Source organism: Dunckerocampus dactyliophorus, chromosome 1 (genome assembly GCF_027744805.1).
Source record: "Dunckerocampus dactyliophorus isolate RoL2022-P2 chromosome 1, RoL_Ddac_1.1, whole genome shotgun sequence".
In the NCBI taxonomy this organism is placed as follows: domain Eukaryota; kingdom Metazoa; phylum Chordata; class Actinopteri; order Syngnathiformes; family Syngnathidae; genus Dunckerocampus; species Dunckerocampus dactyliophorus.
The window spans coordinates 32,784,630-32,799,663 of NC_072819.1; the positions used below are offsets into that span (position 1 = coordinate 32,784,630).

General features: G+C 38.4%; 1 protein-coding gene across 1 annotated transcript; it reads left to right on the forward strand.

Moving 5' to 3' along the window:
* Positions 1-5,244: 5,244 nt before the first annotated feature.
* On the forward strand, positions 5,245-10,421 carry copz1 (COPI coat complex subunit zeta 1). The gene is made up of 9 exons (XM_054780019.1): positions 5,245-5,368; positions 5,797-5,865; positions 6,018-6,099; positions 6,174-6,265; positions 7,687-7,742; positions 7,826-7,903; positions 7,983-8,034; positions 9,486-9,524; positions 9,916-10,421. Exons 1-9 carry the CDS (start codon positions 5,327-5,329, stop codon positions 9,961-9,963), a joined length of 558 nt encoding a protein of 185 aa, XP_054635994.1. The 5' UTR covers positions 5,245-5,326; the 3' UTR covers positions 9,964-10,421.
* The last annotated feature ends 4,613 nt before the right edge of the window (positions 10,422-15,034 follow it).

Below are 15,034 nucleotides of genomic sequence, written 5' to 3' on the forward strand. Positions count from 1 at the left end.
TTTATTTTCATGGCCATACCAACGTGAAATCCTTAATTATACTCATTATCTTTGACTAGGCCTGTCACGATAACAATTTTTGCTGGTCGATATTTGTACTACAAATTATCGTCAATAATCAATATTATCTCCATTTTTTGAGACGATTTTTTAGGGTGTACCCCGCCTGTCGCCCGAAGTCAGCTGGGATAAGCTCCAGCATGCCCCCGCGACACTAATGAGGGGAGAAGCGGTATAGAAAATGGATGGATGGATTTTTTTTCATTTATTGTCATGAGAGGTGTAATTCGCATTTGAACCACAAGCCACCTTTACACTCTTATTATTCATGTACAGTGTACCTGTGTAAGCCGCATAAGCTTGACGCTGAAGTTGCCTGTATAGACCCTGTCTCTGTTAAGAAAAAAAACACTCCAATAAATACTTTGTACTATCTGTCAAACATTTCCAACATTTCCCGAAGTGTTGGCTTTTCCACCTTATTGAAAGGTTGCATTTCTTTTGCAATGTCGCGAACGACACTGTCTGTTAGCGCGCACCATTTTGCGCTGTTTCGTTTTATACAGGTATTTACTTCGCTGATGAAACGCTGAATCTGCTGTGACATATACATGTGCATTTTATTCCTGGTGCTCGGCTCAAAAAGTGAGCATATCTAGCGTATTCCCTCGGCTGAAAATCCATCTCACTTATAGATGGATAATCATCAGGGAATGTTAGTGGCGCGATCTTTTTTTTTTTTCAAATTTTTTTTTCTCCATGTCTCCTCGAGGGCTTCGTAGGTTCTCAATAAATAACGACGCCATCTCCGAATTAGTTCAACAGTGAAACGGTGACGCTTTCATAGCCGCTTTTAAACTGAAAGCCTGAACATAACCTGGTCCCGACCAGGTTGTGAGTTTAGCCTACGCTACCATGGTGATACAACTGCTTTAAAAGAGAGCTACCTTCGCGGAACAGGCAAGTCAGGTTTTCCATTCAACACAGCTCGCTAACCCACTAAACTCGCTTCGCAGAATACCCTCCTAGACGGGTAGATAAGAGAAAAACAGTGAGCTGTATTATTATTTATTATTATTATGCATTATATTATCATATCATTATCAGTGGTTTATTTTGTCTCAAAAAATGTTGAAAATAATAACTTTGAGTGTCAATTTGTCGGACAATAAACATTTCATAACACACCTGCATTGACTTGTGACTAGGTTAAATAAAAAAGTAGTCCAGTTCTATTTTTTCTTTGGACTTTTCTTCAAATTAATGTTAAAATCTTGTCTCGTGCATTTTCTCATTGTGAGTTGGGTGTCTCATGACACCCCTACTCTCCATAGATGATAACTTCTCTTCAGTCAGCCATTCTGGGCCTAATTTAGCTTGTTGAACAGTTTTGCTCTGATCAACCAATCAGAAGTGGGGGCCTGCAAGCTCGCCCTGAGAGGCAAATCAAAAGTCTCATTGGCTAAAAAAACAGCCCCATTGCTAATAGTGCGCCTGTGACAGGGACCGGCACCCCTGATTCTGAAGGCTGTGGGCATATTGCAATGATATGGCAACACATAGAAGCTGAAATCTGATTGGACAAAACAAATCTAACATACACTACTACTGGAAACAGTGCAGCCAAGAAACACGCGACTAAAAAGAGATAATAAACTGTTGGGAATAAATTCATATAATTTAACTTAACCAACATTAGAATTTAAGTTGAAAATGTAGGTCAGTGCTTCTGGTAGTGGTTAAGCCAGCACCGAAGGCTTTGCTGGCCTTGACTGCACACCACTGAGACCTGTACATTAAAACATTTTAGGAGGCTGTAATTAGTTTAGTAGTATTAAAGATGTGCTTGGATGAGTGTAGATGAGTGTCAAGGGATGCTCGCTAGCAGAGATACTAAGAGGGAAGGCAGGGAAAGGAGGATGTTGGTTTACCGGAAGCTCTGCTTAATGCTGATAAAATGAACACTTGAGTCTAAGGAAGGGAACTAACAAACTGTTGTGGTTGTGCTGGCATACACAGAGAAAAACAGACCAACTTAATTCTACATTTTGCAGTATCTTCAGCAACAAGCAGAGCTAATGAAAGTGATTCTAATGAAGTTTCTAGTTATTTTATTTTGAAAATATGCAATTATACTATATATATGTCATATATATATATATGTATATATATATATATATATACATATATATATATATGTGTCCTGATTCCTTTTTTTTTTGCATGTTTGTCACACTTATTTTTTTCAGATCATCAAACAAATTTAAATATTAATCAATGACAACACAAAAAAGGGTGAAGAAATGTTTGCCCCTTAAGCCTAATAACTTGTTGGGCCTCCCTTAGCAGCACCAACTGCAATCAAGCGTTTGCAATAACTTGCGATGAGTCTCTTACAGCGCCGTGGCCCACTCATCTTTGCAGAATTGTTGTAATTCAGTCACATTGGAGGATTTTCCAGCATGAACCGCCTATTTAAGGTCATGCCACAGCATCTCAATAGGATTGAGGTCAGGACTTTGACTAGGTCACTCCAAAGTCTTCATTTTGTTTTTCTTCAGCCTTTCAGAGGTGAACTTGCTGGTGTGTTTTGCATCATTGTCCTGCTGCAGAACACAAGTTCATTTCAGCTTGAGGTCACGAACAGATGGCCGGACATTCTCCTTCAGGATATATATATATACTTTTTTTTTCAAAATACAAAAACTATAAACTTTTTTTGGTATTTACAGTCATCCCTTGTTTGTAGCGGTTAACTGCGATAAATTAATTTTCGCAATATAGGCTTAAATGTTAATAGATTGAATATTTTTTTTATATTTTAGTTAGAGCATTGAAAACCTGTTTATGAGTTCCTAAATACGTTTTTTTTTAAACATTATTAGAGCCATGTAAGACATGAAATAACCACCCTACAGCCACCTTTACACTCTTATTATTCAATGTATACGCCACATTGCGCAACTCCTATGCTGCTGGGACTCAAGACACCCGCTAGCTAGCAAGCTAGTGAGCTACCGAGCTAGACAGTTAGCCTCGAATTTATTTTGTCTGAACTTAAGAGGCCCAAAACTTAACACTTTCACACAATGGGAGGACAACTTTTTTTTCACTCTATCATATCAGACATCCCGGACTTGATACAATTTGAAGTTAAAGTAATGTAAGGTAATATGTCTCAATATTTTGTGTCATTACTTACGCCTAGTGACCACAATACTACATATCACTTGTATTTACACATGTGTTGACTAATAAAAGACCATAGTCTACCACGAAGCAGCGATCATTTATTATTTATTAATTTCTGAAAGAACGTGATATAACGTGATAAGGGAGCGACCTTGCGAGGGACGACTGTAATAGTACGTATACGTTTTTTTTTTATCAACATGACAGATGGATATGTCTTGATAATGAATGTGTATTCATCATGTATGATGTTTCAGCTCATGACCGTCACTGTCAGTCATCATCAATGGAACACAGCACACAGAAAAGTGTGACTAATCCATTTTCAAAATAATACAGCCACACGCTTACAGTATGACTTTAACCTTACTCCATGAGCTAGTTCAGGCACTACAGACGATTTCCTGACGGTGAAGTTAATAATAAAATCAATGGTTCAACTATGTAAATACGGCAAGTCTTGCACACAGTCATGGTTGCCCACAATGTTGTTCTGATTTAAAATACTTTATGTGTACTTTACACTAAAATAACAGCTTTGCCCATCTGTCTTTAGCACGACACACATGCATGTTTTTATTTTTAACTCAAAGCTGAAAATATTTTACAGTAAGACAAAACAGTGATGTCATTTATAGACTGAGATAGAGGGAAAACCCCATTGGCCTGGTTTTCCCAATAGCTTCCCAGAAGTAGGAGGTATGATAATTGGAGTGGTTGAATGTAGGAGGGAGCTGAAAAAAAGATGAGTAAAAGCAAGCTACAGAATTATCCACATCCAGTGTTTTCACACAAATGTCATGTCATTGCCATACAGTATTTTGAATTTAAAAATATAATGCTTTTCTTCAAAGTTCAAAACATTTTGTTGCTCAAAAGTCACACAGTTGCATGGCGCATGACGTTGCAGTGTTGTAGTTCACTATTATATCTTATGTATGTTAATAATGCTTCTGCCTTTACCAGTTTCTATGATATTGTATAGCATCGTGATTTAGCTCATTTAAATACCATTCATTTTTGCTTGACGACATTAAATGTTTCAGTATGTCAAATGGGAGATAATATTGTGAGGCAGCGGTTCTCTCCTTGCGTGTGAGAATCAAGCAAATGCACGACATCAGCACGTAGACCACAGGTGTCAAACTCAAGGCTCGGGGGCCGGATTTGGCCCGCCATATCATTTTATGTGGCCCGCGAAAGCCTTGAAATAATGCATATCAAAAGGACACTTCTTTTCATATTATTTAAAAAATATTTGAATATACATTGTAATTTTGTTATTAACATTAATTTTGTCTTTATTTTCATTATTTTACTTTTATACTGTTGTAAAATTATATATACAGTATTGTATTTTTATAGGTATGCTGGAATTTTTTTTTTTTACTTAATATAAAGATATTTAAATAAGTACACATTTGAATATATACAAAATATTTTTACAATATAAAAATTTAATATTTAAAACATTTTTACAATAATTTAATTCACATTTACCGTTATATGTACTATAAATAATGAAATATTAAAGCAAAAACAAAATTAGTATTACTAACTAAAAAACTTGTATATTTTTAAATCAAAAAGACAATCTTTATTGCTAAATGTATTTGTTGTCAATATTGACAGAAAACCTTATTTTTTTGTTGACAAATCCAATTTAAAATGACTTTTTAAATTAGTTATTAATTCATGTAATCATTAATTATTAACACATATCTAAAATAGAGTTATAAAAAGTGGCCCTCCGAGGATAACCATAACTGCGATGTGGCCCACGGTGACAACGAGTTTGACGCCCCTGGCGTAGACTAAGAACATATTTATTATTGCAGGATGCAACCACGAACATTACGTTATCGAGGCCAGGCTTCCTCAACGTTCCATGTGTGTTACGCCTCTTCCTGGTGCAATGTATTAAAATAAGAGCATACTACACAACAAGTAAAGGCGTAATCGTATTACTACAGTATGATTCAATGGAGTGTGCCTTATTTCAGTTTGGTGCCTTTAATTCCCTCCGCTTTCGTCTCATAGGCAGCTGTGCCAGCCAATAGGAAAGAGCCGCATTCGCTTCACGTATCACGTGGTCTCCGGCTATCTGCTAGGCGGCTACGGAGACAGCGGCTACATGGTTATGCTAACAAGAAACAAGATGCATACTCCCATATTGGTAACGTGCTGTACATATTCACTTTTAAACATAGTTGCGTAAACGAAGTCATTTGTTATTAATTACACTATATACTAATAGACTGAACACAATGACCGGAGATAGGTTTAACGAGCTCGTTACTTTGTGTTATGTTTGATAACTAGCTAACCTTCGTATGTTTGACTTTAGTTCAGTAGGTTGTGGTGATGTGGAAGTGTCACAGCTGAGCTTTTACTTGCTAACTAACAGTGAGCTGTAATTCAGAGTGTAATGTTTGACTATTTTTTCGTCGAATAATCAAATAAAGCGTCTTTCGCTATAGCGATTCCTACCTAATAATGTGTTTACGTTTTAGCTATTAGCGGTAATATGTAACAAAAAAATCATCTGGTTGTGAAATGTAAACGACAATATATACAGTAAGTAACAATGTGTTTCCTGAACAGGAAGCATCTCTGTACACTGTAAAAGCAATACTCATTCTGGACAATGACGGAGAAAGACTTTATGCCAAGGTATGCTACAGTAAATACAATTAATTTATATGATTGTTGACCTATTCCTTATTGATATGCCTAAAAGTTTAATAACTCCCACCAAGTCAAACGGGATTAGTCAGTTTTTTTCATATAGTAAATTGTATTTTTCAAATTATATTCATCTACAGTACTATGATGACACGTACCCCACAGTGAAGGAACAGACAGCATTTGAGAAGAACATATTCAACAAAACTCACAGGACTGACAGTAAGATATATCACAACAATAGCCTAAAATTTAAAGAGTTATTGTGTCCCTAAAATTTGTGTGTGTTCCACTAGGTGAGATAGCATTACTGGAAGGCCTGACTGTTGTTTACAAGAGCAACATAGACCTTTTCTTTTATGTCATTGGAAGTTCACATGAAAATGAGGTAAGATTAATTACATATTTTGTTTATTATTGTAATTCTACTCTACCAAATGAAGGTGACAGCAATTTTGCATAGTTATTTCAGGAAGAGTTGTAACTGAACATTATTTGAAATAATAATTATTAAATCAGATTAAATAAGGTGCCAATTTGTTTTTCTATTAAGAATACATTGCTTGTTCTTGTTTACTCACTTCAGAGTGACAATATGCTTGAATAAAGAAAGGTGTTTTATCTGATATCTAAGATGTTTCAGCTGGGAGAAAATTATTTGATCTGATCTTCTTCAGCTGTACAAAATGAAAACGTTTAGGCCACATACTGCAAATTTTTAGCGTCAATAATTTTGTACCAGAATGACTCTGAAACACATTTAAACAGATAAATTAGGGCTGTCAAAGTTAATGCAGAAGTTTTCTTCAACGGCACTATTTTTTTTTTTACGCGTGATTATCATGCACAAATCCAATTTGACCCTCGTCCGACACTGTAGTTTGAGGAAGCAACGGTGACCGTGTAGCTACAAACGGGAGCAAATATTGAGCAGAAATGGAGAAAGAAAGGACTACATCGTTGTCGACTTGCCAGCGAGAAGGTACTGAAGCACTGCCAGTATTTTTTTAGTGTCATTTCTACAGTGGTACTAGTGTCTCAACTAACGAGGGTATTATTTATTTATTTATTTAGATGTGAGCCGTCTCTCGTCTGATTTTTTTCTTTGAACTGTGAGCTAAAATTTGGGTACAAGCTGCTAGTTAACGGCAGGCATAGCCAAGGACAGCTATGCGCTAGCAGCGCACTAGGTAGTCATCAACACATCAATAAAACATATGTACATTGTAGCAATCTAATTTATCTTATTTATTATGTATTGTGTAAAACTATGACAGGAACATACAGACCCACCATCCACCAGTACGAGCCTGGACTTGTTTTTCTGAGAGGTTGCCACAAATATGCACATTAGCACTCAATAAGGTCATCAAATCTTACTTTATGCATTCCCACATAGTGTGAACATTTGGAACCAAACGTGAGTTGAAAGAAAAAGGGTAATAATGCTGTATAGTATTCTATCTGTGCAGCAGACAAAGTTAGAAGGTGCGTTCAAGGACCGTCAAACAAAGTGTGACAAAACGGCGCTCACATTCAACATGCAAAAACTGGGGATTTTCTAACTGTATATTATTTTTTGAATAAAATAATGGCCCATTTTTCCAAAATTGATACCCTTTTACATAAAATGTGATGTAGTTATCGTAGTTGCGACAAGACACAATATTGCATCAACATTGCAATAAAAGCAATGTAAAATAGTTATGTCAAACCAATCCCACCCATTAGAATGTGTGTGCTTCTCAAGAAGAACTACGCTCATAAAACACATCAAGTTTAATGAAAGCCTTTCTTTCTTCTTAACAGCTTATGCTTATGGCTGTTCTCAACTGCCTTTTTGACTCCCTCAGTCAGATGCTGAGGTATGTGCCTGTTCATTTTTGAAATGTTATTTCCCATATGTTTTTTCAGAACAAAAACTTGTAATATATTTTTCTTTCTGCAGAAAAAATGTTGAACGTAGAGCTTTGTTGGAGAATATGGAAGGGCTCTTCCTCGCAGTGGATGAAATCGTAGATGGAGGGCAAGTTAAAAGTGATCCTTGAAGGCTAACACTAAAATGATGATTTGTGTGTTGAGGTTGTATGTGCTGCCTCTTACAGGGTGATTCTGGAGAGCGACCCCCAGCAAGTTGTACATCGTGTGGCCCTCAGAGTAAGCTCCTTCTCCTCCTCTTTGTTTTAAGAAATGTTCTACATCAAGAGTGGCTAACCTACAGCCTGCGGGCCAAAACTGGACTTCTTAGGGGTTCAGTCTGGTCTACAGGATGAATCTGAAAGTGGGGAAAAAAAACATAACATTTTTTAAAAAGGCACTTCCCAAATTGTCCGCTAGGGTTGCACTGTTTTAATCAGAGTAGAAGACTCTGCACAATGCGGCATCTGCTGTTTGCTGATATGGTGAAGTGCACCCTGTGCCGAAAAGCAGTCAGTATCTGGTGTGACCACCATTTGCATCAATACCATATGTTCCAATCCAGAGCATCCCAAACATGCTCAATGAATGACATGTCCTGCGAGTATGCTGGCAAGAACTGGGATGTTTTCAGCGTCCAGTAATTGTGTACAGATCCTCGCAACATGGGGCCGTGCATTATCGTGCTGCAACATGAGGTGATGGTTGTGGATGAATGACACAACAATGGGCCTCAGGATCCCGCCACAGTATCTCTGTGCATTCAAAATGCCATTAATAAAATGCACCTTAGTTCGTTGTTCATAACATACACCTGCCCTTTATTAACACATACTAACACAACACACGGCTCATTCAGGAGATGCTATTGGCCGCTCTCGCTCACTCCTGGGCTAATAGCCAAGTTCCCTCTCACCCACCGAAGAACCACGTCACTTACCGGGCACACACTCTAAGGTCACAGTATTCTCCTTTTGTTATTGTGCTGAATGTGTAGTTAAAGCGGAGGCCATCTTGCATGAGATCTGTGCAGTATTGTGTGCAAACGCGTGTTAAAAATAAAGATCAATGAAGCTTGGACTTCGGTATACCTCTGTGCCAAAAGTAAGGCTCTATCCCAAAAAATCCAAATATAAATACATATACTGTTAAACCACTACTAATTACTAGCGAAATAGCATTGCCATAAAAACTGTATTCCGACGGTGAATTTGTTAAAACATGCATGATGAAGGCAGTACAACTTGAGAAGAGGCAAACTTTTGCCAACATTAGCCTTACAAGGAATACTATGGCAGAAAGGATTTTGGAACTGTCTGCAAATTTGTTCAGCCAATTGAAACACAGTCATATCCTTTCTTGCATTTTCTGTTGCAGTTGATGATATCACTGACCTTACAGACATTGCTCAACTGGCCATATTTACAGTATTAGGGGGGTTAATGAATAGTGACCATCACTGAGAAGTTCTTTGATTTTTAATGCACACACCAAGGATAAACAGCAGCAAATTGCACATATTTGGCTTAAAAAAGCTGAGGTTGTTCATTTCTTTGACTTACTGTTATTTAAAGGTAATTGTGCAATGATTTTACTGTTGTTATTGGGCTGTATGTGGCCCTTCAAATGAGTGGTACTTCTACTCTACATTGTGTGAAGATGTCTGACCACGAACTTATTTATTTCTTTAGGCAGATGATGTGCCTCTGACTGAGCAGACTGTCACACAGGTTAGTGGGATTTTCCTCCATATCGTCCTGTGGTAACAATCCTCTCTTACTTGCAAACTTGGTTATTGAAGACTCATTGTAATGTTCTACGCTTTCCTAAAGTGTGCATTAATTGAGACTGCAAATAAACAACGCGGTGTATTTTTGCACTGAAAATGTAAACTGAAGTTAGTGATACACATATGAATCCATGTATGATGTGGAAATAGCATGTGATATAATACCGCATGACCATACGTGACTGTTCATACAGGTATAAATGTAATTAGAAGTCAAGGTGCAGTTATAGAAATTAGGTTAGTTAGCTATCTTGCAATATAACCTTCTCACTCTAAGCGAACAATACAATATCTTGTTTTTGTGACTGGTTTAAAACAATTTTCCCTCCCAGGTTCTTCAGTCTGCCAAAGAGCAGATCAAGTGGTCACTTCTGCGATAGTCTGACCAGAAGAGCTGCTGTAAAGCACTGATAAAGATCTTCCTTTTTCACCCTCCTACAATCACAGCTGACTGATTCAGTCACCTCATTCATTTCCTTCTATTTTCAATTCTTTTTGTGCAGTCTTGCACTTGTGTGACATTTTAGAACAGGAGGATAAAATAAGGTGTATTGTACATTCCAGCGCACGTGTTGAAGTGTTTATTTTGTCATGATGAAAACCAGTGGATCTGTCCACGATACCTTATAAACCTCATCGTAGCTGGTGACAACATTCCATGCGTTTTCTCTTTTGCAGCATCCCGTCTTGTCACGATTTTGTAATGATGAATTTGCATTAACGATGCTAACATGTACAATGTGTACTCTGTTAATCACTGGTTGCCAAGGTTTATTTTGCCTTGCCTTTTTCCACCATCAGACAATTTTAATAAATGTTTGTTGATGCGGTGTAACCATTTGCTGTGTATTGTGTCATGAATCACACATTTTCTTTGTGTAATGATTCACATTTATGTAGCATGTTAAGCTTACCATAGCTCCCTTGAGTGTCTTTTGTCCTTTCTGGAAGTGATGTGCGATATCACAGATTTCCTTTCTGAAATTCAGGCTGGTATTGTTGATAACAATCCGAAACAGATACTTCTTGCGAATACACCTAATGTGTCTGGTAAATTTTTAAAAGTAGAGCATTTCAAATCATAGCAAAGAATAGACAACAAAGTTATTTATTGTATTATGTATTTAAACTGTATATTGAGCTAGCGGCCTGACATACAATATATCCAAGCTAATGTGCAACAACAGAAAAAACAAGTGCATTACGCTCTTAGCCAGGTGAAAGAAAAAGTAGTTCCCACCAACTGTGTTATCATTTAGACAACATCTCAATAATTTTGTTACTTTCCATTATGTGTTCTTGTGCATGGTACACATTACCTGAAATGACTGAAGTATCAAAGTATCGCTATTTTGATTTGAGAAATGAGTGCGCGTAAAAGAGCAGGTATCGGCGGAATCGACATTTCAGTATCGATCCACACATCGCGACTGTCTTAAAACCTGATAAGAGCAAGGGCTCCATCTGCTGGTGTGTGCCTCAGCACCTCCTCCAGTGACATACTGTACGTCATACTTGAGCCAGTCATTCCTTGATAGAGCCACCGATGGTGGGTGCACCCCCACCTTTACACTATTCTCACACACGTATTTTCACATTTTTCTCCACTGGGTTGGCTCATTTCTTGAAACAGATATTACATTCTAAAAATAATTTAATTTATCATTCATTTCATCAAATGACAACGATTTTCAGTTTAAAGCAGGGGTAGGGAACTATGGCTCGGGAGCCAGATGTGACTCTTTTGATGACTGCATCTGGCTCTTAGACATTTCATAACAATATTTTTTTTCTTGCTGACATGCTAAAGTAAAACATTACAGAAATCGCACTGTTAAAAATAATATTCAAAATATAAAACTTTCTTATACGTTTTAATCCATCCAAACATTTTCTACCGCAGTGCAGGTGGCCAGAGCCTTCCGATATTTTTGTTTATGTTTTTATGTTACAGCTTGTTATGCTGTACACATTTTCTTTTTACTCCAATGTAAGGAAGATACTTTATGAGTGTGAATAAAAATTTCCTTGGCTGTATGAGCGAATGTATGATGTCAAACCTTGAAGGTTACTGTTAACATAAAATAATTTTTTGCCTGGTTTTATACAAAGTTATGTTCTGTTAGCTAAACAAAAACGGACATACATTGACGGACTGAGCTAAGACAGAGGTGGACATGAGGGATTTTTCAATGGTACTCTGCCATAGTGACAAAACATGTAAACATTTTGACACAAGAGTCAACTGTTTTGGGAGCGATATGAGCTTTTGCAGATGAATCATGGTGTTGTGCTGAAGCAATCAGGTTATTTTGCTAAAAGAACGTGTAAAAGAGTGTTGAGAAAGTCAGGACTGTTTCAGGAAATGAGCTGAAGCCCCCCTAAATAGTTTGTGTTGTTTTATACATACATGATCAGAATATGATCAGAATTCTGTCAGTTTGACTTCACTTACAAGTAATAGTGGAAATAGACCCTTGTGTGTTGTTAGCCAATCCATTCCACTTGTTCATATGAAAAACACCCACACCACTAAAGATCCAGTCCACGTTTTCCATGGGCCCATTCAGTAGCTGCAGCTGTGTTGTGCTTCCCTTCGCACAGAGACTGCGAGAACAGCCTAAAGCCTGTTTTAAGCTTTCCGCATCGGCGAGGTCCGTGCGGACAAATTGCGTCATTTTCGCACCCACGCCCCCTCGAGCGGCCCTTTTCATTCCCGCTTGGCGCACCTCCAAAATTTTTCTAACTTCGCAGACGGAGACGCGGAAAAAAATGGCAGACGAGCAGGAGGTCCTCGTAGCTGAAGTACAGAAATACCGGCAGTTATGTGAGGCAACCTACCCTGACGCACAGCAGTTTAAACATAAAGAAACACTGAAACAAGTTGTGTTTTAAGTCAAGTTGTTTTTTTTTAATTTTCTTTTGCCGTGTTCAGCATGCCTTTTGTAAGCACATTCTCCTGCCGGGGTACAAGTCACTGCGGTGGGAAGAATGACGAGCTGCGATTGCAGCACTCCTTCTATTCATAGAACAAGTGGACCACCTTCTCTTCCTTTTCTGTCGCAGCAGAAAATAAATACATCAATTCTTCTCCAAGAAGTAGACGTGCAAGTTTCGCCATGTTGGAAGTCAAGTAAACAATGGCAAACTTTTCCGCTTTAGTTTTGTACCGTGGTAGACCCGTGTTGTCGATACACTGCCCCCTGCAGTTTGGGAGCACACGCCGCACGGAGTATAAAGTGACACGCGCTCTCTGGTGAGGATTTCCACGCGTCTCTTTCTCGCGCAGCTCGTTCGAGCGGAAAGTATAACCCAGACTTAAGAAGAAACAAGAGTGGATGTCAATGTTTTCAAGAGAGTATTTATCACTGCTGGTAGTAACAGTTAGTTACCTTGAAAGAAAGTCCCATATCGTCAATGAACCAAATGCTCCTCTTTAACAAAAACACCGGCAAAATTCAGATCCAGCCAATATAACCCCCCGAATGTAACCACATCATTCCGATTTCATAAAAATATATACTATCTTGCATTAATATCTTGTTGATTTTCTTTATTAATATAATCTGCCAGGAAAACAGTTGCATGTTTAGTCACCCGGTAATACAACCGGTATTACCCAGCCCGCTTTCTCTACCTAATGTTCACTATTTGCTGTTTGCGTGGCATGGATGGAGACAGCAGAACCGCGGAAAAATGAAAAGAGAACCAAAAGGCGGACAGACAACAATTTTTCATTGTTGCACGACACCTAAACCTAATAAAGAATGAAAAAATACTGACCAAAAAGAGGTAAATACTCGTGTTGTTAAGTTAGGTGATGATTTGTGACTGGAGTTGGCAAGCTAGTTGTTCAATTGCCAGTGCCCTGTGAGGTGAAGCCAGAGGGTGTCAGGGATGTACTGTACAGGACCAATGTCAGTTTTGCTGACTTTGCTCCAATACACAGTGTTAGGTAGCAGCGTTACTAGTTTAACTACATTTCTCGGTTGAGTGATCGCAACGTCGCTGTTTTCCACATCAAATATCTTGTCAGTGGTGAAGGTATTTTACTGATCAAATAAGGTGATAGTCTACACAGAAACTGCATTTAACCAGGCTTTTCCCAAATTTTAAATGCAGCAGAGTTTCTGCTGCGGTCGGAGCGGTAACCATGGTGACGACAGACGCTCCTTCAAGTGACGTACCAGTTACGTAGTGTATTTCTAATACAAATTACCCTGACTCCTTTTAAAAAAGTCAATGATTCAATAAATAAATAAACAGGCAAAGATCTTAACCCCCCCAATGGTACACCCAAAGTTACGCCCTTGCTTGCACTCATATAGACAATCTCTGCACACGTCCTACAGTTGTTAAAAGTTACATTCTAGCTCTAAAAGAAAGTTGCTACTTACTTATAATTATAATAATTTGGCCAGCAGAAGCGCAGACCATTACTCCACCAGAAATGACTGGAAGACGTGTCAAATTCTGCCATCTTTTTCTCATATTGGTGACAAAGCTGGAAATAAATTTCCCATAGTTTCATATAAAGCACTCTGTTATTTTATAAAAAAAATTCTATATATACATTTATATATACAGTAATCCCTTGTTTATTGCGATTAATTGGTTACAGACCCAACTGTAAACTTTCACGTAGAAAACGTGTTTACAATCTTCTAAATATATATATTTTTTAACATCATTAGAGTATGAAATAACACAATAAGAAAGAAAAACAAAATAAAGACATTGGAGAGGCCTAGTCAAAGTCCTGTCCTCAGTCCTATTGAGGTGCTGTGGCATGACCTTGAACAGGCGGTTCATGCTGGAAAACCCTCCAATGTGGCTGAATTACAACAATTCTGCAAAGTTGAGTGGGCCAAAATTCCTCCCCAGCGCTGTAAGAGACTCATTGCAAGTTATTGCAAATGCTGCTTGTTGCTGCTAAGCTTGCACAAGCTTCTGTACCGACCTGCTTTAAGTCCACCACCATAGTGCCCGTACCCAAGAAGAGCAACGTGACCTGCTTGAATGACTATCGCCCTATAGCACTCACTCCTATTGTTATGAAGTGCTTTGAAAGATTAGTCATGACCCACATCAAAAAGAGCATCCCGGCGGCAACCGTGGACCCTCTACAGTTTGCATATCGCCAGAACCGGTCCACGGATGATGCAGTCAACACTGCCATCCACACAGCCCTTTCTCACCTACAGGGCCAGGACACATACGTCAGAATGCTATTTATAGACTATAGCTCTGCTTTTAATACAGTCTGCCCCCACAAACTCACAAATAAGCTCCTCACACTTGGCCTGTCTCCCTCCCTCTGTAACTGAGTGTTTAACTTTCTCACAGGCAGGCCCCAGTCAGTCAGAGTCCACAACCGCACATCCAGCTCAAGAATTGTGAGCACTGGGACCCCACAGGGGTGTGTGCTGAGTCCACTCCTCTACACGCTCT